Source organism: Xiphophorus couchianus, chromosome 14 (genome assembly GCF_001444195.1).
Source record: "Xiphophorus couchianus chromosome 14, X_couchianus-1.0, whole genome shotgun sequence".
NCBI classification, from domain to species: Eukaryota; Metazoa; Chordata; class Actinopteri; order Cyprinodontiformes; family Poeciliidae; genus Xiphophorus; species Xiphophorus couchianus.
The window spans coordinates 12,834,469-12,857,574 of NC_040241.1; the positions used below are offsets into that span (position 1 = coordinate 12,834,469).

A 23,106-nucleotide genomic window follows, 5' to 3' on the forward strand; every position below is an offset into this window, starting at 1 on the left:
ATTTGTGGTTATAGCTTCTGTTGTTGTGGTTGTAGCTGCTGTGGTTGTGGATGGAGCTGCTGTTGTTGTGGTTGGTGTCTCTGTTGTTGTGGTTGGAGCTACTGTTGTGGTTGCAGCCGCTGTGGTTGTGGTTGGAGCTGCTGTTGTTGTGGTCGGTGTCTCTGTTGTTGTGGTTGGAGCTACTATAGTTGTGGTTGGAGCTTCTGTTGTTGTGGTTGAAGCTGCTGTGGTTGTGGTTTGTGCAGCTGTTGTTGTTGAAGGAATTGTTGTTGTGGTTGGAGCAGCTGTGGTTGTGGTTGTCGCTGCTGTGGTTGTTGTTGGTGCAGCTGTTGTGGCTGGAGCTGCTGTGGTTGTGGTTGGAGCTGCTGTGGTTGTGGTTGGAGCAACTGTGGTTGTGGTTGGAGCTGCTGTGGTTGTGAGTGGAGAAAGTGTCGTGGTTGGAGCTACTGTAGTTGTGGATGTAGCAACAGTTGTTGTGGTTGGAGTAGCTGTGGTTGGTGCAGCTGTTGTGGTTGAAGGAATTGTTGTCGTGGTTGGAGCAACTGTTGTTGTCGTCGGAGCTGCTGTTGTTGTGGTTGGAGCAACTGTTGTTGTGGTCGGAGCTGCTGTGGTTGTGGTTGGAGCAACTTTTGTGGTTGCAGCCGCTGTGGTTGTGGTTGGAGCTGCTGTGGTTGTGATTGGAGAAACTGTCGTTGTGGTTGGAGCTACTGTAGTTGTGGATGTAGCAACTGTTGTTGTGGTTGGAGTAGCTGTGGTTGTGGTTGGTGCAGCTTTTGTGGTTGAATGAATTGTTGTTGTGGTTGGAGCTGCTGTGATTGTGGTTGGAGAAGCTGTCGTTGTGGTTGGAGCTACTGTAGTTGTGGTTGGAGCTTCTGATGTTGTGGTTGTGGTTGGTGCAGCTGTGGTTGTGGCTGGAGCTGCTGTGGTTTTGGTTGGTGCAGCTGTTGTGGTTGCAGCCGTGGTGGTTGTGGTTGGAGCAACTGTTGTTGTCGTTGGAGCTGCTGTTGTTGTGGTTGGAGCAACTGTTGTTGTGGTCGGAGCTGCTGTGGTTGTGGTTGGAGCAACTGTTGTGGTTGCAGCCGCTGTGGTTGTGGTTGGAGCTGCTGTTGTTGTGGTTGGTGTCTCTGTTGTTGTGGTTGGAGCTACTGTAGTTGTGGTTATAGCTTCTGTTGTTGTGGTTGGAGCTGCTGTGGTTGTAGTTGGTGCAACTGTTGTGGTTGAAGGAATTGTTGTTGTGGTTGGAGCAACTGTTGTTGTGGTCGGAGCTGCTGTTGTTGTGGTTGGAGAAACTGTTGTGGTTGCAGCCGCTGTGGTTGTGGTTGGAGCTGCTGTTGTTGTGGTTGGTGTCTCTGTTGTTGTGGTTGGAGCTACTGTAGTTGTGGTAGGAGCTTCTGTTGTTGTGGTTGAAGCTGCTGTGGTTGTGGTTGAAGCAGCTGTGGTTGTGGTTGGAGCTGCTGTGGTTGTGGTTGGAGAAGCTGTGGTTGTGGTTGGAGAAGCTGTGGTTGTGGTTGGAGTAGCTGTGGTTGTGGTTGGTGCAGCTGTTGTTGTTGAAGGAATTGTTGTTGTGGTTGGAGTAGCTGTGGTTGTGGTTGGTGCATATGTTGTTGTTGAAGGAATTGTTGTGGTTTGAGCAGCTGTGGTTGTGGTTGGAGCTGTTGTGGTTGTGGTTGGAGCAACTGTGGTTGTGGTTGCAGCTACTGTAGATGTGGATGTAGCAACTGTTGTTGTGGTTGGAGTAGCTGTGGTTGTGGTTGGTGCAGCTGTTGTGGTTGAAGGAATTGTTGTTGTTGAAGCAGCTGCGGTTGTGTTTGGAGTTGCGCTGGTTGTGGTTGGAGAAGCTGTGGTTGTGGTTGGAGAAGCTGTGGTTGTGGTTGGAGTAGCTGTGGTTGTGGTTGGTGCAGCTGTTGTTGTTGAAGGAATTGTTGTTGTGGTTGGAGTAGCTGTGGTTGTGGTTGGTGCATATGTTGTTGTTGAAGGAATTGTTGTGGTTTGAGCAGCTGTGGTTGTGGTTGGAGCTGTTGTGGTTGTGGTTGGAGCAACTGTGGTTGTGGTTGCAGCTACTGTAGATGTGGATGTAGCAACTGTTGTTGTGGTTGGAGTAGCTGTGGTTGTGGTTGGTGCAGCTGTTGTGGTTGAAGGAATTATTGTTGTGGTTGGAGCAGCTGTGGTTGTGGTTGGAGAAGCTGTGGATGTGGTTGGAGTTGCTGTTGTTATTGTTGGAGCTACTGTAGTTGTGGTTAGAGCTTCTGTTGTTGTGGTTGGAGCTGCTGTGGTTGTGGTTGGAGCAGCTGTGGTTGTGGTTGGAGCTGCTGTGGTTGTGGTTGGAGAAGCTGTTGTTGTGGTAGGAGTAGCTGTGGTTGTGGTTGGTGCAGCTGTTGTTGTTGAAGGAATTGTTGTTGTGGATTGAGCAGCTGTGGTTGTGGTTGGAGCTGCTGTGGTTGTGGTTGGAGCAGCTGTGGTTGTGGTTGGAGCTGCTGTGGTTGTGATTGGAGAAACTGTCATGGTTGGAGCTACTGTAGATGTGGATGTAGCAACAGTTGGTGTGGTTGGAGTAGCTGTGGTTGGTGCAGCTGTTGTGGTTGAAGGAATTGTTGTTGTGGTTGGAGCAGCTGTTGTGGTTGGAGCTGCTGTGGTTGTGGTTGGAGAAGCTGTCGTTGTGGTCGGAGCTACTGTAGTTGTGGTTGGAGCTTCTGATGTTGTGGTTGTGGTTGGTGCAGCTGTGGTTGTGGTTGGAGCACCTGTGGTTGTGGTTGGAGCTGCTGTGGTTTTGGTTGGTGCAGCTGTTGTGGTTGCAACAGCGGTGGTTGTAGTTGGAGCAACTGTTGTTGTCGTCGGAGCTGCTGTGGTTGTGGTTGGAGCAACTGTTGTGGTGGCAGCCGCTGTGCTTGTGGTTGGAGCTGCTGTTGTTGTGGTTGGTGTCTCTGTTGTTGTGGTTGGAGCTACTGTAGTTGTGTTTATAGCTTCTGTTGTTGTGGTTGGAGCTGCTGTGGTTGTGGTTGGTGCAGCTGTTGTGGTTGAAGGAATTGTTGTAGATGGAGCAGCTGTGGTTGTGGTTGGTGCAGCTGATGTGGTTGAAGGAATTGTTGTTGTGGTTGGAGCAGCTGTGGTTGTGGTTGGAGAAGCTGAGGTTGTGGTTGGAGAAGCTGTGGTTGTGGTTGGAGTTGCTGTTGTTGTCGGAACGACTGTTGTTGTGGATGTAGCAACTGTTGTTGTGGTTGGAGTAGCTGTGGTTGTGGTTGGTGCAGCTGTTGTTGTTGAAGGAATTGTTGTTGTGGTTGGAGTAGCTGTGGTTGTGGTTGGTGCAGATGTTGTTGTTGAAGGAATTGTTGAGGTTTGAGCAGCTGTGGTTGTGGTTGGAGCTGCTGTGGTTGTGGTTGGAGCAACTGTGGTTGTGGTTGGAGCTGCTGTGGTTGTGGTTGGAGAAACTGTCGTTGAGGTTGGAGCTACTGTAGTTGTGGATGGAGCTTCTGTTGTTGTGGTTGTGGTTGGTGCAGCTGTTGTGGTTGAAGGAATTGTTGTTGTGGTTGGAGCAGCTGTGGTTGTGGTTGGAGAAGCTGTGGTTGTGGTTGGAGTTGCTGATGTTGTCGGAACGACTGTTGTTGTGGATGTAGCAACTGTTGTTGTGGTTGGAGTAGCTGTGGTTGTGGTTGGTGCAGCTGTTGTTGTTGAAGGAATTGTTGTTGTGGTTGGAGTAGCTGTGGTTGTGGTTGGTGCAGATGTTGTTGTTGAAGGAATTGTTGTTGTGGTTTGAGCAGCTGTGGTTGTGGTTGGAGCTGCTGTGGATGTGGTTGGAGCAACTGTGGTTGTGGTTGGAGAAGCTGTCGTTGTCGTTGGAGCTACTGTAGTTGTGGTTGGAGCTTCTGTTTTTGTGGTTGTGGTTGGTGCAGCTGTTGTGGTTGAAGGAATTTTTGTTGTGGTTGAATGAATTGTTGTTGGAGCAGCTGTGGATGTGGATGGAGCTGCTGTGGTTGTGGTTGGAGCTGCTGTGGTTGTGGTTGGTGCAGCTGTTGTGGTTGATGGAATTGTTGTTGTGGTTGGAGCAGCTGTGGTTGTGGTTGGTGCAGCTGTTGTTGTAGAAGGAATTGTTGTTGTGGTTGGAGCAGCTGTTGTGGTTGGAGCAGCTGTGGTTGTGGTTGGAGCACCTGTGGATGTGGTTGGTGTCTCATTTGTTGTGGTTGGAGCTATTGTAGTTGTGGTTAGAGCTTCTGTTGTTGTGGTTGGAGCAGCTGTGGTTGTTGTTGGAGCTGCTGTTGTTGAGGTTGGTGTCTCTGTTGTTGTGGATGGAGCTACTGTAGTTGTGGTTAGAGCTGCTGTGGTTGTGGTTGGTGCAGCTGTGGTGGTTGAAAGAATTGTTGTTGTGGTTGGAGCAGCTGTGGTTGTGGTTGGTGCAGCTGTTGTTGTTGAAGGAATTGTTGTTGTGGTTGGAACAGCTGTTCTGGTTGGAACAGCTGTGGTTGTGGTTGGAGCACCTGTGGTTGTGGTTGGAGCTGCTGTGGTTGTGGTTGGTGCAGCTCTTGTGGTTGAAGGAATTGTTGTTGTGGCTGGAGCAACTGTTGTTGTCGTCGGAGCTACTGTTGTTGTGGTTGGATCACCTGTTGTTGTGGTCGGAGCTGCTGTGGCTGTGGTTGGAGCAACTGTTGTGGATGGTGTCTCTGTTGTTGTGGTTGGAGCTACTGTAATTGTGGTTAGAGCTTCTGTTGTTGTGGTTGGAGCAGCTGTGGTTGTGGTTGGTGCTGCTGTGGTTGTGATTGGTGCAGCTGTTGTGCTTGAAGGAATTGTTGTTGTGGTTGGAGTTGCTGTTGTTGTGGTTTGAGCTACTGTAGTTGTGGTTAGAGCTTCTGTTGTTGTGGTTGGACCAGCTGTGGGTGTGGTTGGTGCAGCTGTTGTGGTTGAAGGAATTGTTGTGGTTGGAGCAGCTGTGGTTGTGGATGGAGCAGCTGTGGTTGTTGTTGGTGCAGCTGTTGTGGTTGAATGAATTGTTGTTGTGGTTGGAGCAGCTGTTGTGGTTGCAGCAGCTGTTGTTGTAGTTGTTGCAACTGTTATGGTTGAAGGAATTATTGTTGTGGTTGGAGCAGCTGTGGTTGTGCTCGTAGCTGCTGTGGTTGTGGTTGGAGCACCTGTTGTGGTTGAAAGAATTGTTGTGGTTGGAGCAGCTGTGGTTGTGGTTGGTGCAACTGTTGTGGTTGAAGGAATTGTTGTGGTTGGAGCAGCTGTGGTTGTGGTTGGAGACGCTGTTTTTGTGGTTGGAGAAGCTGTTGTGGTTGGAGCTGTTGTGGTTGTGGTTGGAGAAGCTGTTGTGGTTGCAGCAGCTGTGGTTGTGGTTGGAGCCACTGTTGTTGTCGTCGGAGCTACTGTTGTTGTGGTTGGAGCAACTGTTGTTGTGGTTGGAGATGCTGTTGTTGTGGTTGGTGTCTCTGTTGTTGTGGTTGGAGCTATTGTAGTTGTGGTTAGAGCAACTGTTGTTGTGGTCAGAGCTGCTGTGGTTGTCGTTGGAGAAACTGTTGTGGTAGCGGCCGCTGTGGTTGTGGTTGGAGCTGCTGTTGTTGTGGGTGGTGTCTCTGTTGTTGTGGTTGGAGCTACTGTAGTTGTGGTTAGAGCTTCTGTTGTTGTGGTTGGAGCTGCTGTGGTTGTGGTTGGTGCAGCTGTTGTGGTTGAACGAATTGTTGTTGTGGTTGGAGCAGCTGTGGTTGTGGTTGGAGCTGCTGTTGTTGAGGTTGGTGTCTCTGTTGTTGTGGTTGGAGCTACTGTAGTTGTGTTTAGAGCTTCTGTTGTTTTGGTTGGTGCAGCTGTTGTTGTTGAAGGAATTGTTGTTGTGGTTGGAGCAACTGTTGTTGTCGTCGGAGCTACTGTTGTTGTGGTTGGAGCAACTGTTGTTGTGGTCGGAGCTGCTGTGGTTGTGGTTGGAGCTGCTGTGGTTGTGGTTGGTGCAGCTGTTGTGGTTGAAGGAATTGTTGTTGTGGTTGGAGCTGCTGTTGTGGTTGGAGCAGCTGTGGTTGTGGTTGGTGCAGCTGTTGTGGTTGAAGGAATTGTTGTTGTGGTGGGAGCAGCTGTTGTGGTTGGAGCAACTGTTGTTGTCGTCGGAGCTACTGTTGTTGTGGTTGGAGCAACTGTTGTTGTGGTCGGAGCTGCTGTGGTTGTGGTTGGAGCAACTGTTGTGGTTGTAGGAATTGTTGTTGTGGTTGGAGCAGCTGTGGTTGTTGTCGGAGCTGCTGTTGTTGTGGTTGGTGCCTCTGTTGTTGTTGTTGGAGCAGCTGTGGGTGTGGTTGGTGCAGCTGTTGTGGTCGAAGGAATTGTTGTGGATGGAGCAGCTGTGGTTGTGGTTGGTGCAGCTGTTGAGGTTGCAGCAGCTGTGGTTGTGGTTGGAGCCACTGTTGTTGTCGTCGGAGCTACTGTTGTTGTGGTTGTTGCAACTGTTATGGTTGAAGGAATTATTGTTGTGGTTGGAGCAGCTGTGGTTGTGCTCGGAGCTGCTGTGGTTGTGGTTGGAGCACCTGTTGTGGTTGAAAGAATTGTTGTGGTTGGAGCAGCTGTGGTTGTGGTTGGTGCAACTGTTGTGGTTGAAGGAATTGTTGTGGTTGTAGCAGCTGTGGTTGTGGTTGGAGACGCTGTTTTTGTGGTTGGAGAAGCTGTTGTGGTTGGAGCTGCTGTGGTTGTGGTTGGTGCAGCTGTTGTGGTTGAAGGAATTGATGTTGTGGATGAAGCAGCTGTTGTGGTTGGAGCTGTTGTGGTTGTGGTTGGAGAAGCTGTTGTGGTTGCAGCAGCTGTGGTTGTGGTTGGAGCCACTGTTGTTGTCGTCGGAGCTACTGTTGTTGTGGTTGGAGCAACTGTTGTTGTGGTTGGAGCTGCTGTTGTTGTGGTTGGTGTCTCTGTTGTTGTGGTTGGAGCTATTGTAGTTGTGGTTAGAGCAACTGTTGTTGTGGTAGTAGCCGCTGTGGTTGTGGTTGGAGCTGCTGTTGTTGTGGGTGGTGTCTCTGTTGTTGTGGTTGGAGCTACTGTAGTTGTGGTTAGAGCTTCTGTTGTTGTGGTTGTGGTTGGTGCAGCTGTTGTGGTTGAACGAATTGTTGTTGTGGTTGGAGCAGCTGTGGTTGTGGTTGGAGCTGCTGTTGTTGAGGTTGGTGTCTCTGTTGTTGTGGTTGGAGCTACTGTAGTTGTGTTTAGAGCTTCTGTTGTTTTGGTTGGTGCAGCTGTTGTTGTTGAAGGAATTGTTGTTGTGGTTGGAGCAACTGTTGTTGTCGTCGGAGCTACTGTTGTTGTGGTTGGAGCAACTGTTGTTGTGGTCGGAGCTGCTGTGGTTGTGGTTGGAGCTGCTGTGGTTGTGGTTGGTGCAGCTGTTGTGGTTGAAGGAATTGTTGTTGTGGTTGGAGCTGCTGTTGTGGTTGGAGCAGCTGTGGTTGTGGTTGGTGCAGCTGTTGTGGTTGAAGGAATTGTTGTTGTGGTGGGAGCAGCTGTTGTGGTTGGAGCAACTGTTGTTGTCGTCGGAGCTACTGTTGTTGTGGTTGGAGCAACTGTTGTTGTGGTCGGAGCTGCTGTGGTTGTGGTTGGAGCAACTGTTGTGGTTGAAGGACTTGTTGTTGTGGTGGGAGCAGCTGTTGTGGTTGGAGCAACTGTTGTTGTCGTCGGAGCTGCTGTTGTTGTGGTTGGAGCAACTGTTGTTGTGGTCGGAGCTGCTGTGGTTGTGGTTGGAGCAACTGTTGTTGTCGTCGGAGCTGCTGTTGTTATGGTTGAAGGAATTATTGTTGTGGTTGGAGCAGCTGTGGTTGTGCTCGGAGCTGCTGTGGTTGTGGTTGGAGCACCTGTTGTGGTTGAAAGAATTGTTGTGGTTGGAGCAGCTGTGGTTGTTGTTGGTGCAGCTGTTGTGGTTGAATGAATTGTTGTTGTGGTTGGAGCAGCTGTTGTGGTTGCAGCAGCTGTTGTTGTAGTTGTTGCAACTGTTATGGTTGAAGGAATTATTGTTGTGGTTGGAGCAGCTGTGGTTGTGCTCGTAGCTGCTGTGGTTGTGGTTGGAGCACCTGTTGTGGTTGAAAGAATTGTTGTGGTTGGAGCAGCTGTGGTTGTGGTTGGTGCAACTGTTGTGGTTGAAGGAATTGTTGTGGTTGGAGCAGCTGTGGTTGTGGTTGGAGACGCTGTTTTTGTGGTTGGAGAAGCTGTTGTGGTTGGAGCTGTTGTGGTTGTGGTTGGAGAAGCTGTTGTGGTTGCAGCAGCTGTGGTTGTGGTTGGAGCCACTGTTGTTGTCGTCGGAGCTACTGTTGTTGTGGTTGGAGCAACTGTTGTTGTGGTTGGAGATGCTGTTGTTGTGGTTGGTGTCTCTGTTGTTGTGGTTGGAGCTATTGTAGTTGTGGTTAGAGCAACTGTTGTTGTGGTCAGAGCTGCTGTGGTTGTCGTTGGAGAAACTGTTGTGGTAGCGGCCGCTGTGGTTGTGGTTGGAGCTGCTGTTGTTGTGGGTGGTGTCTCTGTTGTTGTGGTTGGAGCTACTGTAGTTGTGGTTAGAGCTTCTGTTGTTGTGGTTGGAGCTGCTGTGGTTGTGGTTGGTGCAGCTGTTGTGGTTGAACGAATTGTTGTTGTGGTTGGAGCAGCTGTGGTTGTGGTTGGAGCTGCTGTTGTTGAGGTTGGTGTCTCTGTTGTTGTGGTTGGAGCTACTGTAGTTGTGTTTAGAGCTTCTGTTGTTTTGGTTGGTGCAGCTGTTGTTGTTGAAGGAATTGTTGTTGTGGTTGGAGCAACTGTTGTTGTCGTCGGAGCTACTGTTGTTGTGGTTGGAGCAACTGTTGTTGTGGTCGGAGCTGCTGTGGTTGTGGTTGGAGCTGCTGTGGTTGTGGTTGGTGCAGCTGTTGTGGTTGAAGGAATTGTTGTTGTGGTTGGAGCTGCTGTTGTGGTTGGAGCAGCTGTGGTTGTGGTTGGTGCAGCTGTTGTGGTTGAAGGAATTGTTGTTGTGGTGGGAGCAGCTGTTGTGGTTGGAGCAACTGTTGTTGTCGTCGGAGCTACTGTTGTTGTGGTTGGAGCAACTGTTGTTGTGGTCGGAGCTGCTGTGGTTGTGGTTGGAGCAACTGTTGTGGTTGTAGGAATTGTTGTTGTGGTTGGAGCAGCTGTGGTTGTTGTCGGAGCTGCTGTTGTTGTGGTTGGTGCCTCTGTTGTTGTTGTTGGAGCAGCTGTGGGTGTGGTTGGTGCAGCTGTTGTGGTCGAAGGAATTGTTGTGGATGGAGCAGCTGTGGTTGTGGTTGGTGCAGCTGTTGAGGTTGCAGCAGCTGTGGTTGTGGTTGGAGCCACTGTTGTTGTCGTCGGAGCTACTGTTGTTGTGGTTGTTGCAACTGTTATGGTTGAAGGAATTATTGTTGTGGTTGGAGCAGCTGTGGTTGTGCTCGGAGCTGCTGTGGTTGTGGTTGGAGCACCTGTTGTGGTTGAAAGAATTGTTGTGGTTGGAGCAGCTGTGGTTGTGGTTGGTGCAACTGTTGTGGTTGAAGGAATTGTTGTGGTTGGAGCAGCTGTGGTTGTGGTTGGAGACGCTGTTTTTGTGGTTGGAGAAGCTGTTGTGGTTGGAGCTGCTGTGGTTGTGGTTGGTGCAGCTGTTGTGGTTGAAGGAATTGATGTTGTGGATGAAGCAGCTGTTGTGGTTGGAGCTGTTGTGGTTGTGGTTGGAGAAGCTGTTGTGGTTGCAGCAGCTGTGGTTGTGGTTGGAGCCACTGTTGTTGTCGTCGGAGCTACTGTTGTTGTGGTTGGAGCAACTGTTGTTGTGGTTGGAGCTGCTGTTGTTGTGGTTGGTGTCTCTGTTGTTGTGGTTGGAGCTATTGTAGTTGTGGTTAGAGCAACTGTTGTTGTGGTAGTAGCCGCTGTGGTTGTGGTTGGAGCTGCTGTTGTTGTGGGTGGTGTCTCTGTTGTTGTGGTTGGAGCTACTGTAGTTGTGGTTAGAGCTTCTGTTGTTGTGGTTGTGGTTGGTGCAGCTGTTGTGGTTGAACGAATTGTTGTTGTGGTTGGAGCAGCTGTGGTTGTGGTTGGAGCTGCTGTTGTTGAGGTTGGTGTCTCTGTTGTTGTGGTTGGAGCTACTGTAGTTGTGTTTAGAGCTTCTGTTGTTTTGGTTGGTGCAGCTGTTGTTGTTGAAGGAATTGTTGTTGTGGTTGGAGCAACTGTTGTTGTCGTCGGAGCTACTGTTGTTGTGGTTGGAGCAACTGTTGTTGTGGTCGGAGCTGCTGTGGTTGTGGTTGGAGCTGCTGTGGTTGTGGTTGGTGCAGCTGTTGTGGTTGAAGGAATTGTTGTTGTGGTTGGAGCTGCTGTTGTGGTTGGAGCAGCTGTGGTTGTGGTTGGTGCAGCTGTTGTGGTTGAAGGAATTGTTGTTGTGGTGGGAGCAGCTGTTGTGGTTGGAGCAACTGTTGTTGTCGTCGGAGCTACTGTTGTTGTGGTTGGAGCAACTGTTGTTGTGGTCGGAGCTGCTGTGGTTGTGGTTGGAGCAACTGTTGTGGTTGAAGGACTTGTTGTTGTGGTGGGAGCAGCTGTTGTGGTTGGAGCAGCTGTTGTTGTCGTCGGAGCTGCTGTTGTTGTGGTTGGAGCAACTGTTGTTGTGGTCGGAGCTGCTGTGGTTGTGGTTGGAGCAACTGTTGTTGTCGTCGGAGCTGCTGTTGTTATGGTTGAAGGAATTATTGTTGTGGTTGGAGCAGCTGTGGTTGTGCTCGGAGCTGCTGTGGTTGTGGTTGGAGCACCTGTTGTGGTTGAAAGAATTGTTGTGGTTGGAGCAGCTGTGGTTGTGGTTGGTGCAACTGTTGTGGTTGAAGGAATTGTTGTGGTTGGAGCAGCTGTGGTTGTGGTTGGAGACGCTGTTTTTGTGGTTGGAGAAGCTGTTGTGGTTGGAGCTGCTGTGGTTGTGGTTGGTGCAGCTGTTGTGGTTGAAGGAATTGATGTTGTGGATGAAGCAGCTGTTGTGGTTGGAGCTGTTGTGGTTGTGGTTGGAGAAGCTGTTGTGGTTGCAGCAGCTGTGGTTGTGGTTGGAGCCACTGTTGTTGTCGTCGGAGCTACTGTTGTTGTGGTTGGAGCAACTGTTGTTGTGGTTGGAGCTGCTGTTGTTGTGGTTGGTGTCTCTGTTGTTGTGGTTGGAGCTATTGTAGTTGTGGTTAGAGCAACTGTTGTTGTGGTAGTAGCCGCTGTGGTTGTGGTTGGAGCTGCTGTTGTTGTGGGTGGTGTCTCTGTTGTTGTGGTTGGAGCTACTGTAGTTGTGGTTAGAGCTTCTGTTGTTGTGGTTGTGGTTGGTGCAGCTGTTGTGGTTGAACGAATTGTTGTTGTGGTTGGAGCAGCTGTGGTTGTGGTTGGAGCTGCTGTTGTTGAGGTTGGTGTCTCTGTTGTTGTGGTTGGAGCTACTGTAGTTGTGTTTAGAGCTTCTGTTGTTTTGGTTGGTGCAGCTGTTGTTGTTGAAGGAATTGTTGTTGTGGTTGGAGCAACTGTTGTTGTCGTCGGAGCTACTGTTGTTGTGGTTGGAGCAACTGTTGTTGTGGTCGGAGCTGCTGTGGTTGTGGTTGGAGCTGCTGTGGTTGTGGTTGGTGCAGCTGTTGTGGTTGAAGGAATTGTTGTTGTGGTTGGAGCTGCTGTTGTGGTTGGAGCAGCTGTGGTTGTGGTTGGTGCAGCTGTTGTGGTTGAAGGAATTGTTGTTGTGGTGGGAGCAGCTGTTGTGGTTGGAGCAACTGTTGTTGTCGTCGGAGCTACTGTTGTTGTGGTTGGAGCAACTGTTGTTGTGGTCGGAGCTGCTGTGGTTGTGGTTGGAGCAACTGTTGTGGTTGAAGGACTTGTTGTTGTGGTGGGAGCAGCTGTTGTGGTTGGAGCAACTGTTGTTGTCGTCGGAGCTGCTGTTGTTGTGGTTGGAGCAACTGTTGTTGTGGTCGGAGCTGCTGTGGTTGTGGTTGGAGCAACTGTTGTTGTCGTCGGAGCTGCTGTTGTTGTGGTTGGAGCAACTGTGGTTGTGGTTGGAGCTGCTGTGGTTGTGATTGGAGAAACTGTCGTTGTGGTTGGAGCTACTGTAGTTGTGGATGTAGCAACTGTTGTTGTGGTTGGAGTAGCTGTGGTTGTGGTTGGTGCAGCTGTTGTGGTTGAATGAATTGTTGTTGTGGTTGGAGCAGCTGTTGTGGTTGGAGCAACTGTTGTTGTCGTCGGAGCCACTGTTGTTGTGGTTGGAGCAACTGTTGTTGTGGTTGGAGCTGCTGTTGTTGTGGTTGGTGTCTCTGTTGTTGTGGTTGGAGCTACTGTAGTTGTGGTTAGAGCTTCTGGTGTTGTGGTTGGAGCAGCTGTTGTTGTGGTTGGAGCAACTATTGTTGTGGTTGGAGCTGCTGTGGTTGTGGTTGGAGCTGCTGTGGGTGTGGTTGGTGTAGCTGTTGTGGTTGAAGGAATTGTTGTGGTTGGAGCAGCTGTGGTTGTGGATGGAGCTGCTGTGGTTGTGGTTGGAGAAGCTGTTGTGGTTGCAGCAGCTGTGGTTGTGGTTGGAGCAGCTGTGGTTGTGGATGGAGCAGCTGTGGTTGTGGTTGGTGCAGCTGTTGTGGTTGAATGAATTGTTGTTGTGGTTGGAGCAGCTGTTGTGGTTGCAGCAGCTGTGGTTGTGGTTGGAGCCACTGTTGTTGTCGTCGGAGCTACTGTTGTTGTGGTTGTTGCAACTGTTATTGTTGAAGGAATTATTGTTGTGGTTGGAGCAGCTGTGGTTGTGGTTGGAGCGGCTGTGGTTGTGCTCGGAGCTGCTGTGGTTGTGGTTGGAGCACCTGTTGTGGTAGAAAGAATTGTTGTGGTTGGAGCAGCTGTGGTTGTGGTTGGTGCAACTGTTGTGGTTGAAGGAATTGTTGTGGTTGGAGCAGCTGTTGTGGTTGCAGCAGCTGTGGTTGTGGTTGGAGACGCTGTTTTTGTGGTTGGAGAAGCTGTTGTGGTTGGAGCTGCTGTGGTTGTGGTTGGTGCAGCTGTTGTGGTTGAAGGAATTGATGTTGTGGATGAAGCAGCTGTTGTGGTTGGAGCTGTTGTGGTTGTGGTTGGAGAAGCTGTTGTGGTTGCAGCAGCTGTTGTGGTTGCAGCAGCTGTGGTTGTGGTTGGAGCCACTGTTGTTGTCGTCGGAGCTACTGTTGTTGTGGTTGGAGCAACTGTTGTTGTGGTTGGAGCTGCTGTTGTTGTGGTTGGTGTCTCTGTTGTTGTGGTTGGAGCTATTGTAGTTGTGGTTAGAGCAACTGTTGTTGTGGTCAGAGCTGCTGTGGTTGTCGTTGGAGAAACTGTTGTGGTAGCAGCCGCTGTGGTTGTGGTTGGAGCTGCTGTTGTTGTGGGTGGTGTCTCTGTTGTTGTGGTTGGAGCTACTGTAGTTGTGGTTAGAGCTTCTGTTGTTGTGGTTGGAGCTGCTGTGGTTGTGGTTGGTGCAGCTGTTGTGGTAGAACGAATTGTTGTTGTGGTTGGAGCAGCTGTGGTTGTGGTTGGAGCTGCTGTTGTTGAGGTTGGTGTCTCTGTTGTTGTGGTTGGAGCTACTGTAGTTGTGTTTAGAGCTTCTGTTGTTTTGGTTGGTGAAGCTGTTGTTGTTGAAGGAATTGTTGTTGTGGTTGGAGCAACTGTTGTTGTCGTCGGAGCTACTGTTGTTGTGGTTGGAGCAACTGTTGTTGTGGTTGGAGCTGCTGTTGTTGTGGTTGGTGTCTCTGTTGTTGTGGTTGGAGCTATTGTAGTTGTGGTTAGAGCAACTGTTGTTGTGGTAGTAGCCGCTGTGGTTGTGGTTGGAGCTGCTGTTGTTGTGGGTGGTGTCTCTGTTGTTGTGGTTGGAGCTACTGTAGTTGTGGTTAGAGCTTCTGTTGTTGTGGTTGTGGTTGGTGCAGCTGTTGTGGTTGAACGAATTGTTGTTGTGGTTGGAGCAGCTGTGGTTGTGGTTGGAGCTGCTGTTGTTGAGGTTGGTGTCTCTGTTGTTGTGGTTGGAGCTACTGTAGTTGTGTTTAGAGCTTCTGTTGTTTTGGTTGGTGCAGCTGTTGTTGTTGAAGGAAATGTTGTTGTGGTTGGAGCAACTGTTGTTGTCGTCGGAGCTACTGTTGTTGTGGTTGGAGCAACTGTTGTTGTGGTCGGAGCTGCTGTGGTTGTGGTTGGAGCTGCTGTGGTTGTGGTTGGTGCAGCTGTTGTGGTTGAAGGAATTGTTGTTGTGGTTGGAGCTGCTGTTGTGGTTGGAGCAGCTGTGGTTGTGGTTGGTGCAGCTGTTGTGGTTGAAGGAATTGTTGTTGTGGTGGGAGCAGCTGTTGTGGTTGGAGCAACTGTTGTTGTCGTCGGAGCTACTGTTGTTGTGGTTGGAGCAACTGTTGTTGTGGTCGGAGCTGCTGTGGTTGTGGTTGGAGCAACTGTTGTTGTCGTCGGAGCTGCTGTTGTTATGGTTGAAGGAATTATTGTTGTGGTTGGAGCAGCTGTGGTTGTGCTCGGAGCTGCTGTGGTTGTGGTTGGAGCACCTGTTGTGGTTGAAAGAATTGTTGTGGTTGGAGCAGCTGTGGTTGTGGTTGGTGCAACTGTTGTGGTTGAAGGAATTGTTGTGGTTGGAGAAGCTGTGGTTGTGGTTGGAGACGCTGTTTTTGTGGTTGGAGAAGCTGTTGTGGTTGGAGCTGCTGTGGTTGTGGTTGGTGCAGCTGTTGTGGTTGAAGGAATTGATGTTGTGGATGAAGCAGCTGTTGTGGTTGGAGCTGTTGTGGTTGTGGTTGGAGAAGCTGTTGTGGTTGCAGCAGCTGTGGTTGTGGTTGGAGCCACTGTTGTTGTCGTCGGAGCTACTGTTGTTGTGGTTGGAGCAACTGTTGTTGTGGTTGGAGCTGCTGTTGTTGTGGTTGGTGTCTCTGTTGTTGTGGTTGGAGCTATTGTAGTTGTGGTTAGAGCAACTGTTGTTGTGGTAGTAGCCGCTGTGGTTGTGGTTGGAGCTGCTGTTGTTGTGGGTGGTGTCTCTGTTGTTGTGGTTGGAGCTACTGTAGTTGTGGTTAGAGCTTCTGTTGTTGTGGTTGTGGTTGGTGCAGCTGTTGTGGTTGAACGAATTGTTGTTGTGGTTGGAGCAGCTGTGGTTGTGGTTGGAGCTGCTGTTGTTGAGGTTGGTGTCTCTGTTGTTGTGGTTGGAGCTACTGTAGTTGTGTTTAGAGCTTCTGTTGTTTTGGTTGGTGCAGCTGTTGTTGTTGAAGGAATTGTTGTTGTGGTTGGAGCAACTGTTGTTGTCGTCGGAGCTACTGTTGTTGTGGTTGGAGCAACTGTTGTTGTGGTCGGAGCTGCTGTGGTTGTGGTTGGAGCTGCTGTGGTTGTGGTTGGTGCAGCTGTTGTGGTTGAAGGAATTGTTGTTGTGGTTGGAGCTGCTGTTGTGGTTGGAGCAGCTGTGGTTGTGGTTGGTGCAGCTGTTGTGGTTGAAGGAATTGTTGTTGTGGTGGGAGCAGCTGTTGTGGTTGGAGCAACTGTTGTTGTCGTCGGAGCTACTGTTGTTGTGGTTGGAGCAACTGTTGTTGTGGTCGGAGCTGCTGTGGTTGTGGTTGGAGCAACTGTTGTGGTTGAAGGACTTGTTGTTGTGGTGGGAGCAGCTGTTGTGGTTGGAGCAACTGTTGTTGTCGTCGGAGCTGCTGTTGTTGTGGTTGGAGCAACTGTTGTTGTGGTCGGAGCTGCTGTGGTTGTGGTTGGAGCAACTGTTGTTGTCATCGGAGCTGCTGTTGTTGTGGTTGGAGCAACTGTGGTTGTGGTTGGAGCTGCTGTGGTTGTGATTGGAGAAACTGTCGTTGTGGTTGGAGCTACTGTAGTTGTGGATGTAGCAACTGTTGTTGTGGTTGGAGTAGCTGTGGTTGTGGTTGGTGCAGCTGTTGTGGTTGAATGAATTGTTGTTGTGGTTGGAGCAGCTGTTGTGGTTGGAGCAACTGTTGTTGTCGTCGGAGCCACTGTTGTTGTGGTTGGAGCAACTGTTGTTGTGGTTGGAGCTGCTGTTGTTGTGGTTGGTGTCTCTGTTGTTGTGGTTGGAGCTACTGTAGTTGTGGTTAGAGCTTCTGGTGTTGTGGTTGGAGCAGCTGTTGTTGTGGTTGGAGCAACTATTGTTGTGGTTGGAGCTGCTGTGGTTGTGGTTGGAGCTGCTGTGGGTGTGGTTGGTGTAGCTGTTGTGGTTGAAGGAATTGTTGTGGTTGGAGCAGCTGTGGTTGTGGATGGAGCTGCTGTGGTTGTGGTTGGAGAAGCTGTTGTGGTTGCAGCAGCTGTGGTTGTGGTTGGAGCAGCTGTGGTTGTGGATGGAGCAGCTGTGGTTGTGGTTGGTGCAGCTGTTGTGGTTGAATGAATTGTTGTTGTGGTTGGAGCAGCTGTTGTGGTTGCAGCAGCTGTGGTTGTGGTTGGAGCCACTGTTGTTGTCGTCGGAGCTACTGTTGTTGTGGTTGTTGCAACTGTTATTGTTGAAGGAATTATTGTTGTGGTTGGAGCAGCTGTGGTTGTGGTTGGAGCGGCTGTGGTTGTGCTCGGAGCTGCTGTGGTTGTGGTTGGAGCACCTGTTGTGGTAGAAAGAATTGTTGTGGTTGGAGCAGCTGTGGTTGTGGTTGGTGCAACTGTTGTGGTTGAAGGAATTGTTGTGGTTGGAGCAGCTGTTGTGGTTGCAGCAGCTGTGGTTGTGGTTGGAGACGCTGTTTTTGTGGTTGGAGAAGCTGTTGTGGTTGGAGCTGCTGTGGTTGTGGTTGGTGCAGCTGTTGTGGTTGAAGGAATTGATGTTGTGGATGAAGCAGCTGTTGTGGTTGGAGCTGTTGTGGTTGTGGTTGGAGAAGCTGTTGTGGTTGCAGCAGCTGTTGTGGTTGCAGCAGCTGTGGTTGTGGTTGGAGCCACTGTTGTTGTCGTCGGAGCTACTGTTGTTGTGGTTGGAGCAACTGTTGTTGTGGTTGGAGCTGCTGTTGTTGTGGTTGGTGTCTCTGTTGTTGTGGTTGGAGCTATTGTAGTTGTGGTTAGAGCAACTGTTGTTGTGGTCAGAGCTGCTGTGGTTGTCGTTGGAGAAACTGTTGTGGTAGCAGCCGCTGTGGTTGTGGTTGGAGCTGCTGTTGTTGTGGGTGGTGTCTCTGTTGTTGTGGTTGGAGCTACTGTAGTTGTGGTTAGAGCTTCTGTTGTTGTGGTTGGAGCTGCTGTGGTTGTGGTTGGTGCAGCTGTTGTGGTTGAACGAATTGTTGTTGTGGTTGGAGCAGCTGTGGTTGTGGTTGGAGCTGCTGTTGTTGAGGTTGGTGTCTCTGTTGTTGTGGTTGGAGCTACTGTAGTTGTGTTTAGAGCTTCTGTTGTTTTGGTTGGTGAAGCTGTTGTTGTTGAAGGAATTGTTGTTGTGGTTGGAGCAACTGTTGTTGTCGTCGGAGCTACTGTTGTTGTGGTTGGAGCAACTGTTGTTGTGGTTGGAGCTGCTGTTGTTGTGGTTGGTGTCTCTGTTGTTGTGGTTGGAGCTATTGTAGTTGTGGTTAGAGCAACTGTTGTTGTGGTAGTAGCCGCTGTGGTTGTGGTTGGAGCTGCTGTTGTTGTGGGTGGTGTCTCTGTTGTTGTGGTTGGAGCTACTGTAGTTGTGGTTAGAGCTTCTGTTGTTGTGGTTGTGGTTGGTGCAGCTGTTGTGGTTGAACGAATTGTTGTTGAGGTTGGAGCAGCTGTGGTTGTGGTTGGAGCTGCTGTTGTTGAGGTTGGTGTCTCTGTTGTTGTGGTTGGAGCTACTGTAGTTGTGTTTAGAGCTTCTGTTGTTTTGGTTGGTGCAGCTGTTGTTGTTGAAGGAAATGTTGTTGTGGTTGGAGCAACTGTTGTTGTCGTCGGAGCTACTGTTGTTGTGGTTGGAGCAACTGTTGTTGTGGTCGGAGCTGCTGTGGTTGTGGTTGGAGCTGCTGTGGTTGTGGTTGGTGCAGCTGTTGTGGTTGAAGGAATTGTTGTTGTGGTTGGAGCTGCTGTTGTGGTTGGAGCAGCTGTGGTTGTGGTTGGTGCAGCTGTTGTGGTTGAAGGAATTGTTGTTGTGGTGGGAGCAGCTGTTGTGGTTGGAGCAACTGTTGTTGTCGTCGGAGCTACTGTTGTTGTGGTTGGAGCAACTGTTGTTGTGGTCGGAGCTGCTGTGGTTGTGGTTGGAGCAACTGTTGTGGTTGAAGGACTTGTTGTTGTGGTGGGAGCAGCTGTTGTGGTTGGAGCAACTGTTGTTGTCGTCGGAGCTGCTGTTGTTGTGGTTGGAGCAACTGTTGTTGTGGTCGGAGCTGCTGTGGTTGTGGTTGGAGCAACTGTTGTTGTCGTCGGAGCTGCTGTTGTTGTGGTTGGAGCAACTGTGGTTGTGGTTGGAGCTGCTGTGGTTGTGATTGGAGAAACTGTCGTTGTGGTTGGAGCTACTGTAGTTGTGGATGTAGCAACTGTTGTTGTGGTTGGAGTAGCTGTGGTTGTGGTTGGTGCAGCTGTTGTGGTTGAATGAATTGTTGTTGTGGTTGGAGCAGCTGTTGTGGTTGGAGCAACTGTTGTTGTCGTCGGAGCCACTGTTGTTGTGGTTGGAGCAACTGTTGTTGTGGTTGGAGCTGCTGTTGTTGTGGTTGGTGTCTCTGTTGTTGTGGTTGGAGCTACTGTAGTTGTGGTTAGAGCTTCTGGTGTTGTGGTTGGAGCAGCTGTTGTTGTGGTTGGAGCAACTATTGTTGTGGTTGGAGCTGCTGTGGTTGTGGTTGGAGCTGCTGTGGGTGTGGTTGGTGTAGCTGTTGTGGTTGAAGGAATTGTTGTGGTTGGAGCAGCTGTGGTTGTGGATGGAGCTGCTGTGGTTGTGGTTGGAGAAGCTGTTGTGGTTGCAGCAGCTGTGGTTGTGGTTGGAGCAGCTGTGGTTGTGGATGGAGCAGCTGTGGTTGTGGTTGGTGCAGCTGTTGTGGTTGAATGAATTGTTGTTGTGGTTGGAGCAGCTGTTGTGGTTGCAGCAGCTGTGGTTGTGGTTGGAGCCACTGTAGTTGTGTTTAGAGCTTCTGTTGTTTTGGTTGGTGAAGCTGTTGTTGTTGAAGGAATTGTTGTTGTGGTTGGAGCAACTGTTGTTGTCGTCGGAGCTACTGTTGTTGTGGTTGGAGCAACTGTTGTTGTGGTTGGAGCTGCTGTTGTTGTGGTTGGTGTCTCTGTTGTTGTGGTTGGAGCTATTGTAGTTGTGGTTAGAGCAACTGTTGTTGTGGTAGTAGCCGCTGTGGTTGTGGTTGGAGCTGCTGTTGTTGTGGGTGGTGTCTCTGTTGTTGTGGTTGGAGCTACTGTAGTTGTGGTTAGAGCTTCTGTTGTTGTGGTTGTGGTTGGTGCAGCTGTTGTGGTTGAACGAATTGTTGTTGAGGTTGGAGCAGCTGTGGTTGTGGTTGGAGCTGCTGTTGTTGAGGTTGGTGTCTCTGTTGTTGTGGTTGGAGCTACTGTAGTTGTGTTTAGAGCTTCTGTTGTTTTGGTTGGTGCAGCTGTTGTTGTTGAAGGAAATGTTGTTGTGGTTGGAGCAACTGTTGTTGTCGTCGGAGCTACTGTTGTTGTGGTTGGAGCAACTGTTGTTGTGGTCGGAGCTGCTGTGGTTGTGGTTGGAGCTGCTGTGGTTGTGGTTGGTGCAGCTGTTGTGGTTGAAGGAATTGTTGTTGTGGTTGGAGCTGCTGTTGTGGTTGGAGCAGCTGTGGTTGTGGTTGGTGCAGCTGTTGTGGTTGAAGGAATTGTTGTTGTGGTGGGAGCAGCTGTTGTGGTTGGAGCAACTGTTGTTGTCGTCGGAGCTACTGTTGTTGTGGTTGGAGCAACTGTTGTTGTGGTCGGAGCTGCTGTGGTTGTGGTTGGAGCAACTGTTGTGGTTGAAGGACTTGTTGTTGTGGTGGGAGCAGCTGTTGTGGTTGGAGCAACTGTTGTTGTCGTCGGAGCTGCTGTTGTTGTGGTTGGAGCAACTGTTGTTGTGGTCGGAGCTGCTGTGGTTGTGGTTGGAGCAACTGTTGTTGTCGTCGGAGCTGCTGTTGTTGTGGTTGGAGCAACTGTGGTTGTGGTTGGAGCTGCTGTGGTTGTGATTGGAGAAACTGTCGTTGTGGTTGGAGCTACTGTAGTTGTGGATGTAGCAACTGTTGTTGTGGTTGGAGTAGCTGTGGTTGTGGTTGGTGCAGCTGTTGTGGTTGAATGAATTGTTGTTGTGGTTGGAGCAGCTGTTGTGGTTGGAGCAACTGTTGTTGTCGTCGGAGCCACTGTTGTTGTGGTTGGAGCAACTGTTGTTGTGGTTGGAGCTGCTGTTGTTGTGGTTGGTGTCTCTGTTGTTGTGGTTGGAGCTACTGTAGTTGTGGTTAGAGCTTCTGGTGTTGTGGTTGGAGCAGCTGTTGTTGTGGTTGGAGCAACTATTGTTGTGGTTGGAGCTGCTGTGGTTGTGGTTGGAGCTGCTGTGGGTGTGGTTGGTGTAGCTGTTGTGGTTGAAGGAATTGTTGTGGTTGGAGCAGCTGTGGTTGTGGATGGAGCTGCTGTGGTTGTGGTTGGAGAAGCTGTTGTGGTTGCAGCAGCTGTGGTTGTGGTTGGAGCAGCTGTGGTTGTGGATGGAGCAGCTGTGGTTGTGGTTGGTGCAGCTGTTGTGGTTGAATGAATTGTTGTTGTGGTTGGAGCAGCTGTTGTGGTTGCAGCAGCTGTGGTTGTGGTTGGAGCCACTGTTGTTGTCGTCGGAGCTACTGTTGTTGTGGTTGTTGCAACTGTTATTGTTGAAGGAATTATTGTTGTGGTTGGAGCAGCTGTGGTTGTGGTTGGAGCGGCTGTGGTTGTGCTCGGAGCTGCTGTGGTTGTGGTTGGAGCACCTGTTGTGGTAGAAAGAATTGTTGTGGTTGGAGCAGCTGTGGTTGTGGTTGGTGCAACTGTTGTGGTTGAAGGAATTGTTGTGGTTGGAGCAGCTGTTGTGGTTGCAGCAGCTGTGGTTGTGGTTGGAGACGCTGTTTTTGTGGTTGGAGAAGCTGTTGTGGTTGGAGCTGCTGTGGTTGTGGTTGGTGCAGCTGTTGTGGTTGAAGGAATTGATGTTGTGGATGAAGCAGCTGTTGTGGTTGGAGCTGTTGTGGTTGTGGTTGGAGAAGCTGTTGTGGTTGCAGCAGCTGTTGTGGTTGCAGCAGCTGTGGTTGTGGTTGGAGCCACTGTTGTTGTCGTCGGAGCTACTGTTGTTGTGGTTGGAGCAACTGTTGTTGTGGTTGGAGCTGCTGTTGTTGTGGTTGGTGTCTCTGTTGTTGTGGTTGGAGCTATTGTAGTTGTGGTTAGAGCAACTGTTGTTGTGGTCAGAGCTGCTGTGGTTGTCGTTGGAGAAACTGTTGTGGTAGCAGCCGCTGTGGTTGTGGTTGGAGCTGCTGTTGTTGTGGGTGGTGTCTCTGTTGTTGTGGTTGGAGCTACTGTAGTTGTGGTTAGAGCTTCTGTTGTTGTGGTTGGAGCTGCTGTGGTTGTGGTTGGTGCAGCTGTTGTGGTTGAACGAATTGTTGTTGTGGTTGGAGCAGCTGTGGTTGTGGTTGGAGCTGCTGTTGTTGAGGTTGGTGTCTCTGTTGTTGTGGTTGGAGCTACTGTAGTTGTGTTTAGAGCTTCTGTTGTTTTGGTTGGTGAAGCTGTTGTTGTTGAAGGAATTGTTGTTGTGGTTGGAGCAACTGTTGTTGTCGTCGGAGCTACTGTTGTTGTGGTTGGAGCAACTGTTGTTGTGGTCGGAGCTGCTGTGGTTGTGGTTGGAGCTGCTGTGGTTGTGGTTGGTGCAGCTGTTGTGGTTGAAGGAATTGTTGTTGTGGTTGGAGCTGCTGTTGTGGTTGGAGCAGCTGTGGTTGTGGTTGGTGCAGCTGTTGTGGTTGAAGGAATTGTTGTTGTGGTTGGAGCAGCTGTTGTGGTTGGAGCAACTGTTGTTGTCGTCGGAGCTGCTGTTGTTGTGGTTGGAGCAACTGTTGCTGTGGTCGGAGCTGCTGTGGTTGTGGTTGGAGCAACTGTTGTGGTTGAAGGAATTGTTGTTGTGGTGGGAGCAGCTGTTGTGGTTGGAGCAACTGTTGTTGTCGTCGGAGCTACTGTTGTTGTGGTTGGAGCAACTGTTGTTGTGGTTGGAGCTGCTGTTGTTGTGGTTGGTGTCTCTGTTGTTGTGGTTGGAGGTACTGTAGTTGTGGTTAGAGCTTCTGGTGTTGTGGTTGGAGCAGCTGTGGTTGTGGTTGGAGCTGCTGTGGTTGTAACAACTGTTGTTGTCGTTGGAGCTACTGTTGTTGTGGTTGGAGCAACTGTTGTGGTTGGAGCTGCTGTGGTTGTCGTTGGAGAAACTGTTGTGGTAGCAGCCGCTGTGGTTGTGGTTGGAGCTGCTGTTGTTGTGGGTGGTGTCTCTGTTGTTGTGGTTGGAGCTACTGTAGTTGTGGTTAGAGCTTCTATTGTTGTGGTTGGAGCTGCTGTGGTTGTGGTTGGAACTGCTGTTGTTGTTGAAGGAATTGTTGTGGTTGGAGCAACTGTTGTTGTGGTCGGAGCTGCTGTGGTTGTCGTTGGAGAAACTGTTGTGGTAGCAGCCGCTGTGGTTGTGGTTGGAGCTGCTGTTGTTGTGGGTGGTGTCTCTGTTGTTGTGGTTGGAGCTACTGTAGTTGTGGTTAGAGCTTCTGTTGTTGTGGTTGGAGCTGCTGTGGTTGTGGTTGGTACAGCTGTTGTGGTTGAAGGAATTGTTGTGGTTGGAGCAACTGTTGTTGTGGTCGGAGCTGCTGTGGTTGTGGTTGGAGCAACTGTTGTGGTTGCAGCCGCTGTGGTTGTGGTTGGAGCTGCTGTTGTTGTGGTTGTTGTCTCTGTTGTTGTGGTTGGAGCTACTGTAGTTGTGGTTAGAGCTTCTGTTGTTGTGGTTGGAGCTGCTGTGGTTGTGGTTGGAACTGCTGTGGTTGTGGTTGGTGCAGCTGTTGTGGTTGTACGAATTGTTGTTGTGGTTGGAGCAGCTGTGGTTGTTGTCGGAGCTGCTGTTGTTGTGGTTGGTGCCTCTGTTGTTGTTGTTGGAGCAGCTGTGGGTGTGGTTGGTGCAGCTGTTGTGGTTGAAGGAATTGTTGTGGTTGGAGCAGCTGTGGTTGTGGATGGAGCTGCTGTGGTTGTGGTTGGAGAAGCTGTTGTGGTTGCAACAGCTGTGGTTGTGGTTGGAGAAGCTGTGGTTGTGGATGGAGAAGCTGTGGTTGTGGTTGGTGCAGCTGTTGTGGTTGAATGAATTGTTGTTGTGGTTGGAGCAGCTGTTGTGGTTGCAGCAGC

General features: G+C 50.2%; 2 protein-coding genes and 1 pseudogene across 2 annotated transcripts; all 3 read right to left on the bottom strand.

The window, feature by feature from the left end:
* Nucleotides 1–1,464: 1,464 nt before the first annotated feature.
* On the bottom strand, nt 1,465–3,615 carry LOC114157869 (putative uncharacterized protein DDB_G0275629; the record flags this gene model as incomplete). The annotated part of the gene is made up of 2 exons (XM_028039038.1): nt 1,465–1,524; nt 3,556–3,615. Coding segments are annotated over 2 exons (120 nt in total), but the record flags the coding sequence as incomplete, so codon positions are not given.
* A 2,771-nt stretch (nt 3,616–6,386) lies between these two features.
* On the bottom strand, nt 6,387–14,871 carry LOC114157870 (mucin-5AC-like; the record flags this gene model as incomplete). The annotated part of the gene is made up of 5 exons (XM_028039040.1): nt 6,387–6,410; nt 6,646–6,969; nt 7,465–7,713; nt 9,991–10,542; nt 14,287–14,871. Coding segments are annotated over 5 exons (1,734 nt in total), but the record flags the coding sequence as incomplete, so codon positions are not given.
* Nucleotides 14,872–20,836: 5,965 nt separating this feature from the next.
* LOC114157732 (integumentary mucin C.1-like) lies at nt 20,837–21,675 on the bottom strand (annotated as a pseudogene).
* Between the last annotated feature and the right edge of the window lie 1,431 nt (nt 21,676–23,106).